The sequence below is a fragment of the Diabrotica undecimpunctata genome, chromosome 3 (genome assembly GCF_040954645.1).
Source record: "Diabrotica undecimpunctata isolate CICGRU chromosome 3, icDiaUnde3, whole genome shotgun sequence".
Taxonomy (NCBI): domain Eukaryota; kingdom Metazoa; phylum Arthropoda; class Insecta; order Coleoptera; family Chrysomelidae; genus Diabrotica; species Diabrotica undecimpunctata.
This window is the reverse complement of record NC_092805.1, coordinates 22,134,736-22,151,382: the sequence shown is the minus strand read 5'-3', so window position 1 is coordinate 22,151,382 and position 16,647 is coordinate 22,134,736. Positions and strand designations below refer to the sequence as shown.

Below are 16,647 nucleotides of genomic sequence, written 5' to 3'. Positions count from 1 at the left end.
TTAACTGATAAAATTGTAATAGAACGTGGAGTACGACAGGGTTGTATTTTGTCTCCATTGTTGTTCAACATTTATTCTGAATGGGTATTTAAGGAAGCTTTAGACGGTTGTGCGAAAGGAATACTAATAAACGGTGAATGGTTGAATAACATTAGATATGCAGATGACACTATAGTTTTTGCCGATAATCTGAATGACTTACAGATATTAACAAATCGCATAACAGAAGTCAGCAACAGATACGGACTAGCTCTTAACATAAAGAAAACCAAATTTATGACAATTAGTAAAAAACCAATACTAAACGCTCATCTTACAATCAACCAACAGAATATCGAAAGAGTCGAGCAATATACATATCTAGGCACCAATTTAAATAGCCAATGGGACCACTCAACAGAAATTAAACAGCGAATAATAAAAGCAAAAGCAGCATTCGTTAGAATGAGAACCATTTTCAACAGTCGAGACATATCATTAAAAACAAAATGCCGTCTATTGAACTGCTACATATTCACAGTTCTGCTCTACGGAATGGAAGCATGGACACTGACTGTTGCATCTATGAATCGGCTCGAAGCTTTCGAAATGTGGTGTTATATGCGCATCTTACGTATATCCTGGGTTGACAGAGTTACTAATGTGGAGGTCCTGCGTAGAATGGGGAAAGAATGTGAAATTCTCATGACCGTCAAAACTAAAAAGTTGGAATATCTAGGACATGTAATGAGAAATCAAGAACGTTACGGCCTTCTCCAGCTGATTCTCCAAGGGAAAGTAAATGGTAAGAGAGGACCGGGAAGAACACGCATTTCCTGACTTCAAAATTTACGAAAGTGGTATAACACGACTACCACTGAACTGTTCCGCGCTGCAATAAATAAAGTGAAGATAGCCGTGATGATCGCCAACATCCGGAACGGATAGGCACTTTAAGAAGAAGATAATCCTTTCTGATAGATATTGACACTCTTTGATCTGAATTTGGTATCTTTGGCTTATTAACAAGGCCTTCTTTGACCCTTTAGCCAATTAGTGCGAAATATAATTTTGAATTTTTTTTTCAGCGATTATCCGTGTGTTATTTTATAATATAGGCAAACGGTAAAGAATAAATTTCTATAAAGGATGTTTTTTAATTAAAACCTCGGATCGAATTAGTATTTTTTAATAGATACATTTGAGCGTATAACAAAAAAATACAAATACAAATAAAACGTCATAAAATAAACATATATAATAAAATAAAATATAAATATTATGTCGAAGATTTAAGTCTTAAATAAGAATTCTGTCAATATTCAGTCATTTCTTAAATACAATAATCGGCTCGTCGTGATCATTGCTCAGAAGTAATTGGCGGACGCTTCTGTTTTTATCCAAGAACCTGGAAAATAAAAAAAATATTAGATTTATGTAGATCCTCATTTAGATATTTCGTCCATAAGAATATATTTTGAGCCAAAAAGTTAACTAGCTAAATTTGTACTTGAAACAAAAAAGCGTCGGATACGCGTTTTAAAAGCTTTGCATGGTCATTTTTAACGCTTAACTAATACTTTTTGTGACTGTTAAACGTTTTTTAACAGTCGTTCACTGTTTTTTTCACTGAGAATGTGTTGGTTGTAGTTTTTTAGGGTTAAAGTGCGCTGTTTATCAAATGTCTAACTTAACTACTTCGAGCTAGAGTTTTTACCTTGTTTAAGCTTTGCGCTTCTTCAAGGGTGGTATTTTAATTTTAACTTGTGGGAGCTGTAAACTGACGTCCTCCGAGACAGGGCGTGACCGCTGTAAAGCAGGAGTGTCAGGAGAATGATTTCCGCCTTGGAGCCGTGTGGACCAAGCCCGCTACTAAGTACAAGTTCCATGGGAAAACGGTCCTTTTCAGATTATTGGCCTTTTGTTTGTTTGGATAAAACGCGTGGAAGATAGCTGTGGCTATGTCCACACCTAGGATCAGGTATCGTTGTGCAATGAGATTGGGAAACCACAGAAAACCAATCTCCCCCTGTCCTTGTGTTTTGAATTCGACTCTTGAGGAGTGTGTGTGGTGCTCACTGTTTGTTATTTGATGTTGTGTTTATTAATGTGGTATGTTAATATAGTTATTGGATGTGTGTTGTTGGCGTTTTCTCTATGTTTATGAATGTGAGCTAGTTGGAGGTAAAGTGTATATGTAGGTAACGTGTATATTATAATGTGTATTTGAATGATGTGTGTGGGTTATGGTATGTGTATATCGGTGTGAATGTAGGTGTAGTGTTGTGTGTTTATGTACAGAGTTGGGTGAAGGTTTGGTTTATTAGGTTATTAAAACAGGAAGTGGTTATGGCGTATCCATATAGGGTGTTGGTCATTTGGTTGAAGTAGCGGATAGTGTCGTTTCTCTTTTTAGGGAAGACGTTAAAAAGAATCATGGGCATGAAATGTATTAAGGATTTCATATCTGAGGAAAGGTCATATGACGGGATTTGTTTAGGAGTGTATACAGGTTGGATTTGTTTATAGTTTTTTGGTTGTAATTTGCGGTGTGGACATCTTGGTGAGAAGGCGGGATGAGGTCCATCACAGTTCGGGCATCTGGGTACAGATATCGTGGGGCATGCAGTAGACCTGTGCTCTAGTCCACAAAATGGACGTGAATGATTTTTGTGAGCATTTGTTGCTGAGATGTCCGCTTTTGCAACATTTCGAACAATATTTCACTAGAACTGGAACGGAATTGCTAGATCTTGGAATCTCGCAATTTAGCCGTTCTCCCTCTATTCTGATACCGTTCGAAAGTGCATCGGCGAATTTAGATTCGGAGGTCGTGAAAACTCTGATATATGAGGTGGGTTGGTTTGTGGAGCGGGCAATTATGCGAACTACTTTTGTAAAAGGAAATCTGATTTCGGATAAGTTATCCTCGATGGTTTTCTGGGAAAGGTTTTTTCCGACTACGGCTATGACTAACTGAAAGGTTTGTGGATCTTTTGGAGTGGGATGCAGATTACGGGGTGTGCTAGATTTTAGTGCTGATATAAAGATGAGTTCATCTCGAGTGATTTTTCGGAGTTTTGCCGTGATGTTGTGGATGTCTAGAAGTTTGGTAGTTCGCACGGAGGCTAGCTTTTTGGATGGGAAGACTTTAATTGATGAGACGGTAGAAGGGTCTCTGCTGGCAGATATCTAAGAGGATGAGCTCGATTCTGTAGTTATAGGTGTGTTGTGGTTGTTGTGTGTTTGCGGTTTGAGGTTGGGAGAGTGTTGTTTGTTGAGGTGGGGTGGGTGTATGTATGGGTGTGTGTATAGGTGATGGTGTTGGTTGAGTGTGTGTTGGTGAGAGTGTGTCTTGTATTTGTGAATGGGTATGATTGTAGGGATTAGGGGATGGAGGATCGTAGTAGAGTGTATCTGCTTTGGATGTATAAGGGGTGGGGTTGTGTTGCTCTGTGTGTGTATTTTTTTCTGCTTTTTTGGTGTGGTGAGTATTCTTGGTGTTGTGTTGTTTGTGTCTGTGTATTCTGTGGGTTTTTGCTTGGATATGGATATGTGACTGTGGTCTGTGATGACTTGCATATCCTCTTCCCACTCTTTTAGGTTAGGAATAGGACCCGTCGTGTAGAGGATGGCCTGTGTGTGTGTGTGTGTGTGTATTGACTTTACCTGAGTTGAGTGTGCACTTGCGTATTTCGGTAGGGCTCTACGTCGAGAAGCTCTAGTACAGCGCCAATAGTCAATACTTCCTTGTCACCTTATATTTTTCAATAACCGGTTCTAGGAATTATCGACGTGCTCGCGCCACGCCCGTTCGATTTTGATGCTAGATTGCCAGTTTTGGTACCTTACATGCACTATTGTTATACCTCCACGTGGCAATATCATATCACGTCTAAAGTTTGTTTCTGGTGGTCCACGCATCCAGATTCGCGACCCGTTGATATCGTGATACCGTTCGCGGCTTTCGAGCCCGTTGATACACTTGTATGCCGTTTCGCGACCCGTTCCGCGGGTTTCCCGGCTTGGACCGTTGCTAATTTTTCCTTTGCGCAGTGCATTTTCCTGGTCTGGAACTTCGCCGGTGTGTACGTTCACGTTGCGAGTTTTCGCGGGACTGTATTCTCTACTTATCTACTGACAAGATTAACAATATTATGACTGCAAAAACATAGTTTCTGCTTCGTCTATGTGTATAATAGTATTGTGTAGCAACCCCGAGGCGTAATTTTTCCGTATTGTTATTTATAAATGACAATGACACAATTCAGCTAACAGCAAGAGAACTTGAACCTAGCCCACCTATAAAAAGAGCAAAACTGTCCAGGCCCTCAAATCAAAACGGATCAAAACAAGCGCGACCTAACAAAATATACATAGAAATATAGAAATGTTTAAACTTATAAATACAGATAATATACGCATGCCTACTAGTGAAGCGTTTCAATAAAATATATTAAGAATGATATACCGATTCGGCAAATTTTCCGTATACCGTATACGTTATTCAGTATGTGGAACAAAGATAACACTTAATTGTTTGAATACGAGTGAGACACAATCCACGCACTTGGAGTAGCGAGTCTAATTTTTAAACAGTGTTGCGAAATTTCTGTAACATAACTCCTTCTAAAACATTAGTCGGATACATGAGTGTAACATAATGTTTAAATCCACTACAGTTCATTGTAGAATGAAAATTAATATTGCCCCAACAAACCTTACATGAAGTAATCATGTAAGTATTATTTTTTAAACGATTATATCATTACTTCATTAATTAACAAAGAATACTGAATTGATAAATTGAGATGCGACAACAGCGTGAGCTAAATAAATATCGCACTTCAGTAGACAGACAAATAGTATAAACCATTTGCCCCCTCTACGACTTCCCCTCAAAAGAATAGGCGGTCCTTATCTGTACAGCAGGTTTAAGGTCAATAAGGTAAGGTCTATTTCTTTGATTTTTAGCTGTCGTGGTAAAAAGTTGAAAACAAATAATTAACATGCCAAGCGTATACAGTAGTAGAACCTGGATAAGTTAAATTCCAAGGGAAAAACCAAATATTTTAAGTTATGCAGGTTTTAAGTTATCAAGGGTCTATGTTGTGATGGATTAATATAGGTCAGAAGTTCATTAAAATATAGGCATTTATTATAAACTACATACACTACATTCATTTATTATATTCGTTACAAAAAGTTAAAGCAATAATTAAAGGTATAGTCTACTAAAAAAAGTCTGAGATTTTCTTTTGATTTAAACAATTCATAGATTCTAAATCGATTTGATTTTAAATAACATAGAGAAGAAAATACGTTATCTTTTATGTTTCTACACTGCTCTATAAATGATCGTACAGTCGTTATAGCACTCTTGCTTCGTTGATTGATATGCTCTTAGATGAAGTTTGTGGGTCGTCATTAAATTCATCGTCTTTATAACTTTAAATACAGTGCATGTTGTTATTCCATTATTCAGGATCATTATTATCTTCCTCTTCAAAATGATTTCTTGAGGTTCTGAAGAAAAACCACAGGTTCTAAAGCAGTTTTTCACTGTGAGGAGTGTTACGTTTTGCCATGTTTTGTTCATTATCCTCATTACTTGAAGAACATTGATAGAAGAAATCGTATTTTGCTCCATATCAGCTATCATTCTTCTAACAACTTCTTTTCTGTATAATGTTTTAAAATTTTTAATGATACTCTGATCCAAAGGTTGAAGTTGTGATGTTGTGTTTGGTGGAAGAAATTGTACTTTGATTGCCTTTAATGGTGGTATGCCTCCGTGTGCTGTTCAGTTGTCAATGAACAGAACAATTTTTCTATTTCAAGTTGCCCTTTGCTAATCTATATTATTCAGCCATTTTTTAAAAAGTTCTGCTGTCATCCATGCTTTTTTATTGGCTTCATAATCCATGGGTAGTGATTTTAAACCTGCAAAACACCGAGGTTTTTTTGACTTACCTATATAATTAAAGGTTTGAGTTTTTCTGTGCCCTTAGAATTTGCACAAAGCAGAATCGTAAGTCGTTCCTTGCTGTGTTTTTCTCCATGACATTTTTTATTTTTGAATGTTAATGTTTTTTCGGGAAGACATTTAAAAAACAGACCAGTTTCATCAGCATTAAAAACATCATTGGGATCATAATTATTCACTAAATTATGCAAGTCAGATTTCCATTCTTGGCAGACTGATTTGCTTACGCTCGTACTTTCGCCGCACATTTTTTTAAGGCTAAATCATTCGTTTATTGAAATTCTCTAACCAGCCATTGCTGGCTTTAAAATTATCGATTTTTAGTGAATTAGCGAACTCTATAGCCTTTTCTTTCAGTATTGGTCCACTGATACTGATGTTTTTGTTTCGATATTGTTTTAACCACGTAAACAAACACTGTTCCAAATTAGGGAATTCGGCAATTTTTGTCTCCTGATTCTTGTTTTTTCAATAGTTCGGTTTCTTTTTTTATGATGATTGATAATGTACTCTCGTGTATTCCAAACAGAGCCGCAACTTCTTTTCTTTTGAATCCATTTTCACTGCTTCTATAGCTTTTAATTTATCAGCATATGTTAGCGTTGTTAATTTTCTTTTTGAACTCATTTTAAGCAAGGTATCACACAGTACCTAAATCGATGTTTCTAGAACAGTGATCAAAACTTATGATACAGTAAGCTGTTCAGCTGTCATTGGTAAACAATTTTATGTTATAGGGATTGTGAAAACATTTCTTTAAGTTACTGAGGGCCAATATTGATATTATTTATTTAAGTTATCGAGATTGTGTATTTTAAGTTGTAGAGGTTTTGGGCTCCGATGGGAAGGGAACATATAATTTTTTGAAGTTATAGAGGTTTTTAATTTATTGAGGTTTGACCTATCGAGGTTCTACTGTATTTTCAAAAAGAAAAGATTCAAATGGTGAAATGGTATTATGGGAACCATTCTATTGTAGAAATAATACAGTTATTTATTGCTGCTTTTTAAAAACAATAACTTCATTCACAATCCATAAACGTCATAATCCATCTGTCGTCCGCTATTGGTCTAGGGAAAAGAAACATTTGAGTATTGCTGTGAAAACACAATTCCCAAAGAAATTAAATGTGTGGACTGGCATTTATAACGATAATATAATTGGTCCATTTTTTATTACGGGAAATCTGAATGGGCGAAAGTATCTAGATTTATTACGCAATCAGATTATTCCAGCTGTTCGAAACCTTGCGGTCAACTTCGATGATGTTTGGTTTCAACAGGATGGTTGCCCAGCACATAATGCAATCGAAGTTACAAATTATTTGGAACAAACATTTCCTGGACTAATAATTTCTACACGAGGAACAATAAAATGGCCCCCTAGATCACCAGATTTAGCACCTTTGGTATTTTATTTCTTAGGAATGCTAAAATCAAAATTATATCGGCATGATTTCGAACGAGCCACCAATTTAGCAGAATTGTTAGAAAAAATTGTTCAACTTTGTAGTCGAGTACAACCAAATCAGCTAAATGCAATGAGACTTGCTTTAATTGATAGATTCGGATTTTGTTTAGCTTAAAATGGTGGTTTGTTTGAACATTTAATTGGTTAGAGATTTTTTAAAAATGCCTTTAATTTTAATTATTTAGAATAATTTTTATATTTAGTTAATGTTTGTTAAGTTAATTATTGTTTTATTTCCTAGCTACCAGAGCTAAAAATCTACAAAAATTACATTTAAAACTCGAATTCCTATAAGTGTTTGAGTTTTTCTTAAAGATTTACTGACGGAAAGTTGGCGACGAAATAATTTTATGCAAAGAACTACACCCCATCAACGTCCGATAATTACTGTCGGTCATCGGTGTATTTTTATGCCGCTTCGGCCGCTTCGCACTGTAAAGGAAGGCGTTGCTTAAAATTTCAAACTCTTCAGGGGAATAATGCTTTGTTGCCACACATAAATGACTTAAATCACTGTTCTTTGTTAACTAATAAAGTAATTGATAAAATCGATTAGAAAATAACAATTACGTGGCTACTTTATTTGAATTTTTTTGGGACAATATTAATTTTTATTCTACAATGAACTGTAGTGGATTTAAATATTATTTTAGACTCATGCACCGGACTAAAATTTAGAAGGAAATATGTAACAGAAATAATAGCAACACTGTTTAAAAGTCATACCTACTCCGTCGAGATGATGACTGCCTCTCACTTCTATTCAAACAATTAAGTGTTATCTTTGTTCCACATACTGAATAACGTATACGGTAGTTGAAAATTTGCCGAATCTGTATATCGAATGTTTGACTGTAACAGATTTTCGTCCTTATCTCGAAAAAATCTAATACCAGCAAACACCGAATAGTTTCGTCTAATCATACATCGCGGAATATACCAAAAATGCGACACCGATACAATTATGGAACAACTTGTTTTAAGACCCGGTCTCGAGATCAGAGGAGCGTTGTTTATCCCAAAGGTTCTAACAATGCAGAGAACAGAGGAAGGAAGTATACATTCACTTAATAGATTTCGCAAAAGCTTTTTACACGTTAAACACTCTTAGTTATTGGAAATTGTAGAGGAAATTCTAACGAAAAAGTCATAGTCATAGGCTGAAACTCCAACTTGCAGATAAACATACCGACATATGAGAACTCATTAGAACTAATGACAAGATACAAATACTTAGGGTGATGGATATCAAACAACGTAGATCTAGATCTAGATATAAGAACAAGGATATAAGTGACAAGAGAAACTTTCCTTAACATAAAGACTCAGCTAAGCGACCGCAGTCTTAAAATAACAACCAGTTTCAGATTTATCAAATGCTACATGTACTCTGTCTTGTTATATGAAGTAGAGGTTTAGGCTGTGAGACTTAACAAATGTGGATATAATGTGAAAAACTGTTAGTATTATTCAAGATGAGAAAGACCAAATACATAGGAAACATTTCTCGACACCAGATATATAAAACTCTTCTTCTTCTTCTTCTTCTTCTTCCTCTTAATAAGCAATTCTGCTTGTTCATTGGCGGATTAATACCTCTATGAAAAGTTGTCACTCCATCTTTTGCGCGGTCGTCCGATACTTCTTCTGCCGATTGGTGACTTATCTCTTGCTATTTTGACGACACGGGTCTCCCCCATTCTGCTTATGTGGCTATTCCATTCTTTTTTCTATTTAGTGTCCATTCATTTATACACTGTACGTTACATTTTCTTTTAATTTCTCCACTTATCTTTCGATCTCTCAGCGTATTTCCTGTAATTCTTCTCAGTACTCTCATCTCTGCCGTTTCCAGAAGTCTTTGCGTTGTGGCTGTGTCGGGTCTTGTTTCTGAGGCATATGTCATTATTGATCTTACACTGGCTTTATAAATTCTTGACTTCATCTCAGTGTTAATATGTCTGTTTCACCATATAGTGTTATTAAGGCATCCTGACAGTTTATTTGCTTTTTATACATGATCTCTCACTTCTTTGTCCAGGTCTCCATAGCTAGACAGTATAATTCCCAGGTATTGTATTTCCATTACTTGTTCAATACTGATGCCATCAATTCTTGCCATCTTCCATTTTATATCTAGTTGGCTCTTCGCTGATTACTATTTTTTTAGTTTTCTGAGATGAGATTGTCATATTAAATTCTTTTGCTCTTATGTTAAATCTGTGGATCAGTCTTTACAGACTATCTTCATCTTGGGCTATCAATATTGCGTCGTCTGCGTAACAGAGTATTTTTATTTCTCTGTTTCCCATTCTGTATCCTCTTCCTTTGTTAACGCTTTTGATGATTTCGTCCATGATCAAATTGAAGAGCATGGGGCTCAATGATTCTACTTGTTTTATTCCGCTGCATATTTCTATAGGTTCTGTAAGTTGTCTATCTATTCTGACTTCTATTTTGTTGTTTTGGTAGATGTTTTCGATAGTTTTTATAATATTTTGGGGAACTTCTCTATTATACAGAAGATGGATTACATCTTTGAGTTTTACTTTTTCAAACGGTTTCTTTAGGTCAATCAGACACAGAAATACTGGTCTATTCTTCTTCTTCACGTGCCATCTCCTCTAAGAAGGTTGGCAACCATCATGGCAATTCGCACTTTCGACACCGCTGCTCTAAAGAGGTCAGAAGAAGTGCAGTTAAACCAAGCTCTCAAATTATTCAACCAGGAGATGCGTCTTCTTCCGCGACTCCTTCTACCCTGTATTCTTCCTTGCGTTATTAATTGCAGCATGTTATAACGCTCGCCCCTCATGACATATCCCAGATATTGCAGTTTTCTGACTTTAATTGTATTTAAAATCTCTTTTCTTTTCCCATTTCTTTCAAAACCTCGACATTCGTGACTCTATCCACCCAACTTATTCTTAATATCCTTCTGTAGGCCCATAACTCGAAGGCTTCCAATCTGTCCGAAACATCTTTCTTTAAAATGCAAGCCTACAACCCATAAAATAATACGGAGAACACGTAGCATCTCAGAAGTCTTATTATACTGGTCTATTATACTCTAGTAATTTCTCAGTAATTTGCATTATAACGAATATTGCATCTGTACACGATCTTACTGTACAAATTCGTTTGGTACCCCGTCTTTACCTACTGCTTTTCTGTTCAAGTTTTCAAGTATTTTTCGAACTTTCTGTACATTTATATTAAGTTCTTCGTTTATGGTAATTTCTGGTATTTCCGGTTCTAGCGTCATTTGTTCTTCCTTTGTATAGAGATTTTTTAGGTAGTATATCCAATAAAACTATATGGGTGGAACAAGAGTTGGGCAAGCGTGGAAGGTGATAAAGTCTCTCCGGAGGGAAGGAAATGAAAAATCTAACTTACAGTTAATAGATCTTAAACAGTGGAAACACCATTATAAGGTCTTACTGACAGAGGATAGATGTAAATTCCAAGAGATCAAAATGAAAGAAATATCCGAACCTACACAAATAATTGAGATAACAACCGGAGAGTTAAGCGATGCCCTCAAAAGATCGAAAAACGGTAAAGCAGCAGGACCTGGAGACATCCCAATTGAGCTGGTAAAGTATGGACCAAAAATATTATATGAGGTGTTGATTCAACTGTTTAACAAAATGCTTAAAAGGACAAAATATCCCTGATGATTGGAATGTTGGATACATCAGCTCAATATTTAAGAAAGGGGATAAACGCAAATGCTCTAATTATAGGGGAATAACTGTTATCAGCTCAGTGAGGAGGTTGTAAGGTCGAATAATAAGAGAAAGAATAGAATCAAAATACGAAGAACTACGACATAGAAGAACAAAATGGATTTCGTGCAGGAAGATCGTGCACTGATGGTATATTCGTTCTGCAGCAGGTAATCGAAAAACGGAAGGCAAGGAATCTATCTACTCACCTATTGTTTGTAGATTTAGAGAAGGCATACGATACGGTACCTTTGAAAAAACTGTTTCAAGCACTGACGAAAGTAGGTCTCAGTAGAGAGTATGTGGATGCTATCGCAAATATATACAAAAATGCAAGAAGTGTCGTTAAAGAAGGAAATTTATATTCAATCATCGCTAGAGCAGTGGAGGAAACATCCCCGGAATGGGAATAGACATAGGCGGTGGTAAAGTTCTAACAGCTTTATTTTTCGCAGATGATCAGGTAGTCGTAGCGAATGATAAGGAAGACATGGACTAGATGTTTAGAAAACTAAAGGAAGAATATGAAAAATGGGGCGTCAATATGAATATGTCAAAGACAGAGTATCTTAAAGTAGGAGATGATAAAGAAGATACTGAGTTAGAAATTAGAAACACAAAAACATGTAATGAATATTAATATCTCGGACCTATAATATCTAAAGAAGGCACTACCTAAAGAGACATCGAAAACAGAACGCAGCAGGGAAAAAAAGCGGTAAACATTTTAAACTCTCTACTATGCTCTAAAGATATTAGACAAGAAACGAAATTGACAATCTATCGAACCTTGGTAGAGCCTACTATGACTTATGGGGCAGAAGTTTGGCAGATCACGAAAAAAGATAGAAAAAGGATAGTAGTAGTTGAAATGGATTTTCTAAGGAGAGCGTGTGGTGTATCCAAAAAATATCATATCAGGAACGAAGATATTAGAAGGAGGACAAATAGTGTATATTCCAGTGTGGACAGAATTGAAACGAGACAACTAGTGTGATATGTTCACGTGAAGCGAGTGAATGAAGATGGATGGCCAAAGAAAGCTTTAAATTACATACCACAACAAAGAAGAGGAAGGGGAAGGCCTTCATTTGCCTGGGAAGAAAATGTACGGCACATAATGAGAGATAGAGCCATGAAAGAAGACGAATGGATGGTCAGAAAATGATGGCGGTCGAAATACGAGAAATGAAACAAATTTAATCTGTATAGATGGTTGAAGTATTCTTCAATATTTATTTCAGAACTGCTATGAACAATTTTAGTAAAATCCCTTTTTGTCTCCATGAACTAAAGTTTTCCTTTTTTATGTCATCTTATTTTTTATGTGGAGTTTTTATACGTATATATATTTTAGTTATCAAGTATATTCAACGTTATTCTGTAACTCGCAATAAGGTTCAAAAGAGCTAAAAGACTTTTCATAATATAATATGAATACAAAAGTCATTAGTCAGTTACTATCTATTCAAGAATCATAGTGGCAAAACCTACGCAAGTGGTTTGGACTGGACAGGGCAACAGAAGAAGATCTTTTTATTGCAGATAGTGGTTTGTACAATACCTGGCTTTGAAGCCCACCTGTCTCTTAGACTGCTACATTTCAGTCTTTATTTTCTTTAAAATATTTTTTAATTTTTCTACAAGTTTATTAAGGATGCTTATGATAAAAACAATACATGGTTTAAATTAAATAATACCACAAAGATGAAATAAGGAACTAAAATAACAAATATACCCATACCGCGAGGAAAAAATTTTTTCAATGTATTAACTTATACGAGGGCCGTCGGATAAGTTAGCCTACAAAAGAAAAACGAAAATTTTGGAAAAGTGGCGATATATTTCTCAACATAGTCCTTTTAGCTCGATACACTTGACCTAGCGATACGCCAACTACTTAACCTGTCTGAAAAATATGTTTCCTCGAAATCTGCAAAGTAAGCCTCTGTTGCGACGATGACCTCCTCATTCGACTCAAATTTCTACCAAGCGATTTTTTTAAGTTTGAAAAATAAGTCACACGGGGCCAAATCTAGATAATACGGTGGATGGGGCATCAGTTCGTAGCCCAATTTGACCACTTTGGCGGAGGTGGCGACGACGGAGGTCATCCGGTACGTTGACATAGTGGAAGAGCACTTTTTGTAAAAACATTACCCACATTAGAGGTCTGCAATTGCTCAATTAAGCTTTGATTTTTTAAGGATGCGTCATATTTTCTAAATGTGGCTTCCTGGGATTACAGGTTGTTTAAAAAATTTAAGGAACATTTGTGAAGAAATGATTTTCTTCAGATAATGATGTCAAATGTGCAGTGAATGAGTGATTTTAAGAAGTTGAATAACTTGCTTTGGAGAAGTTTACGAAATGCTAGAACATACATGTGAAAAACGTACTGATGTTAAAAAAACTACTTTGAAAACTGAAAGTAAGTTATGTCGCAAATTGTTATTACAAGATTATCAGAGGTGGAGCAAAATGATAACGACTTAAAACTTCCTGTATTTTACTTAATGATCTTACCGAGCTACGAAACTCTATCTCTGGCGGTATTACTCATCCATCGGCCGAATTAATTCGGTCGCAAAATACAATTAAAAGTCACATATAATTTTATACTTTTTACTGAAGTATTCGAGAATCTCTGGCTGGCGTGTGGTTTGAAACAAGAAACTACTAAATTAATAATTTCAAATTGATTTTGCCAATCCGCTGAGTTGTTCAGTTAAAAAAAAGTGGCACCAATATTCCACTTTTCCTTTTCTAGATCTTCTTTCTCTCTGAGCAATTGATATATAGTCAGCTATCACCAATTGTAAACCAAATTGTGTAATCAATTTGATATTTTTTTCCATAAACATGTTTTAATAGTAAAAATTAACATCTCACATGACAAATTCTCGTAAGCTCAAGATAAATTGTATATGAAGAAAATATATAAGTAAAAAGTGTGTTTTAGTGCTGTAAAATATCGTGCTTGTGATTTATCACTAAATTTTTTTGTTCCTGTTTTTAATTCCATAAAAATACAAGCACAACGAAACTATCTCGAAACGACTATTAAATTATTATTCTAACTGTACAAAACATCTAATCGTGTGATCGTTTTTGAAAAACATGCTGTATACAATCCATGCTTTGTTAACAAATACGCAGCTGATGCAAAAAATAAAAAATGGACAGGTTAGACGAACACAAACATATAAAATAAAAAATACGAAAAATAAAAATATTGTAATATTAAAAACAGATGTATAAAAACAAAAAAGGCAAAGCAAAAAATAAAAACCATAAAGAAACACTTTACTCTGTACTACTTACTACGCTTTTGTTTATTACATTCTCTTGCAATTCTTGTACAGAGAATTTTCTGAAAACTGTTGAAAATGTATAAAACCCTAACCAATTATATATACAGTGTAAATTTCTGGAATGAGTATTAAAAGGAGATTTAATATCAGTCATGTATCACAATTTTAGTTGCCACTGATCTATTGATCTATAAATATTTTTATTATTTTACATATTTAGTTCTTAAATCAATATTTGCAATAAAAGATTTTATAAAAATGAGTTATATTAATTTCGGCCTAATTTTCTAAATTCCACGCTGATGTGCTTCCATTCCGTTCCTCAATGGAAAAAAACTCCCAAAGTAACCGACACATGCACATAATAGAACATCAATATTTAAGAAAGGAGATAGAAAAACATTCAACAGCTATCGTGGAATAAGCGTAATATCATCAATAGAAATACTATTTGAAAAGATACTGAAAGAAAAAATAAAACAGGCGACAAAAAGCAAATGGGTGAAGACTTATTTACAATAGAAAGAACATGTATAGAAAACATTTATACGATAGAACAATTACTAGAAATGGTAAAGAAGCAAAAAAAAAAAACAAGTAAATAAATATGGTATTTGTAGACTAAATGAAGCTTACGACTTTGTACCGAGATTATAACTGCGGGAAGCAATACACAATGAACACAATTGAATGGCACACAAAATCTGCACAAAGAAAATTATTTATTCATTAAAATGGGGACAAGAATTATAAGAAACTTCAATGCAACAAAGGATCTCTGGCTTAAAATTTACATGGTTGATACAAAGACGAAATTACACAATAGCTAAAAATATTGCGGCAGACGTTGAATTAGATGGTTGAGACCTTTCCGATCTTATATAAAATTCGAAATGTTACGTGAGTGGTGGTTGTACTGTATTATTGGTTGCATAATTAATAGGAACATATTTGCAAATAATTGAAGAATCGTATTTTTTATCACAAGTATTTAACAGATATTAAGCATATAACGTGTAGAGGTAAAAATTTTACGAATAAACTTAATTAAGCCTTATATCATATAGAGCGAAGACAAACATTATGGATGTGTAAGTTCTTATAGGATTCGGTATATGGTTATACCGTAATAACTTCTGAATGTTAAGCTTATGCATTTCATCGCATAAGAGTTGGAGCTGGCTATATTTAGTAACATAAACATTTACGAACAGCTGTTCATACATGTCGATAATGCAGATTCCTAATTTGATGGCCGGTGTGAAGTTATATCTGGTTGTGCAGCCAGCATAGATTTAGATCAGAAGTGATCCTCTGGCCCAAGTGAACCAATATAAATTAAACGATTGAAAGTAAGAATAAATATTTGCAGAACAAGTGTTCCAACGGAAGAGCATAGGGAAACAAAAGAGGAAAAATTGTAACAAGATGGATATACGAAATCAGATAGAAAGAGCGAAAAAAGAAGAGAAAAAAAAAAGAAAAAAGACTCAAAACTAAATATGTAAAAATAAACAAAAACGTTTACCAATTTTTCGTTTAAATATTTCAATAAATTAGATGAATATTATACAAAAAGTTTCGCATTTTACGAGAAAAATTAGTTTTAGACCTTTTTCGTTCGATAACATAAGTAAGGTATTTATTATATGTTTTTTATATAAAAACAATACCACATTTTTATATCAGATAATCGAAAGATATTCATAGCCAAAGCAAAATTTACATCGGCCATTCCATTTTTGTACATAATTTCAAAAAATCATGATCTAGTTTCTCGGATGATTATATTATGTTGTACTACAATTTGCAGCATAGTTTCTGTTACAGCTTGTGACATATCATAATAGGCACTTTCTTAAATATCCTGTACTATAATTCCATTTATGCTATTTCTTTGTAGATGTATCTTTACCGCAAAAAGGTCGAGATTTCGTTAAATGTCTTTTTAAACGTTTTTTACCTCATAAATCTCTCAAATTTTATTACCTCGAACCTTCTTCCCACCGGCATTTCTGACTGTTTTTTGTATATTGTGTAAATTTGAATCGCCAAACTCTAATCGTCAATTAATTTATAGAATCTTTATAAAAAACAATTTACGTTGACCTTTTCATATCTTTTATACGAAAAGGTTATTTCTGGCGCTGATCCGTCGCATCGTTGACG

The 16,647-nt window shown here is 34.7% G+C and overlaps 1 protein-coding gene across 4 annotated transcripts in view; it reads right to left on the bottom strand.

Annotated features, from left to right (window-relative positions):
* Window positions 1-1,152: 1,152 nt before the first annotated feature.
* ATP7 (copper-transporting ATPase 1) overlaps window positions 1,153-16,647 on the bottom strand; it is a 101,727-nt gene continuing 86,232 nt past the window's right edge. For 3 of the 4 annotated variants that reach the window (XM_072525513.1, XM_072525516.1, XM_072525515.1), the window contains one exon: window positions 1,153-1,387. In XM_072525513.1, the coding sequence (XP_072381614.1) occupies window positions 1,306-1,387 (82 nt within the window). In that variant the 3' untranslated portion in view covers window positions 1,153-1,305. Of the gene's footprint in view, window positions 1,388-14,488; window positions 14,538-16,647 lie in introns of all 4 variants that reach the window. The other variant, XM_072525514.1, reaches the window with a different exon arrangement.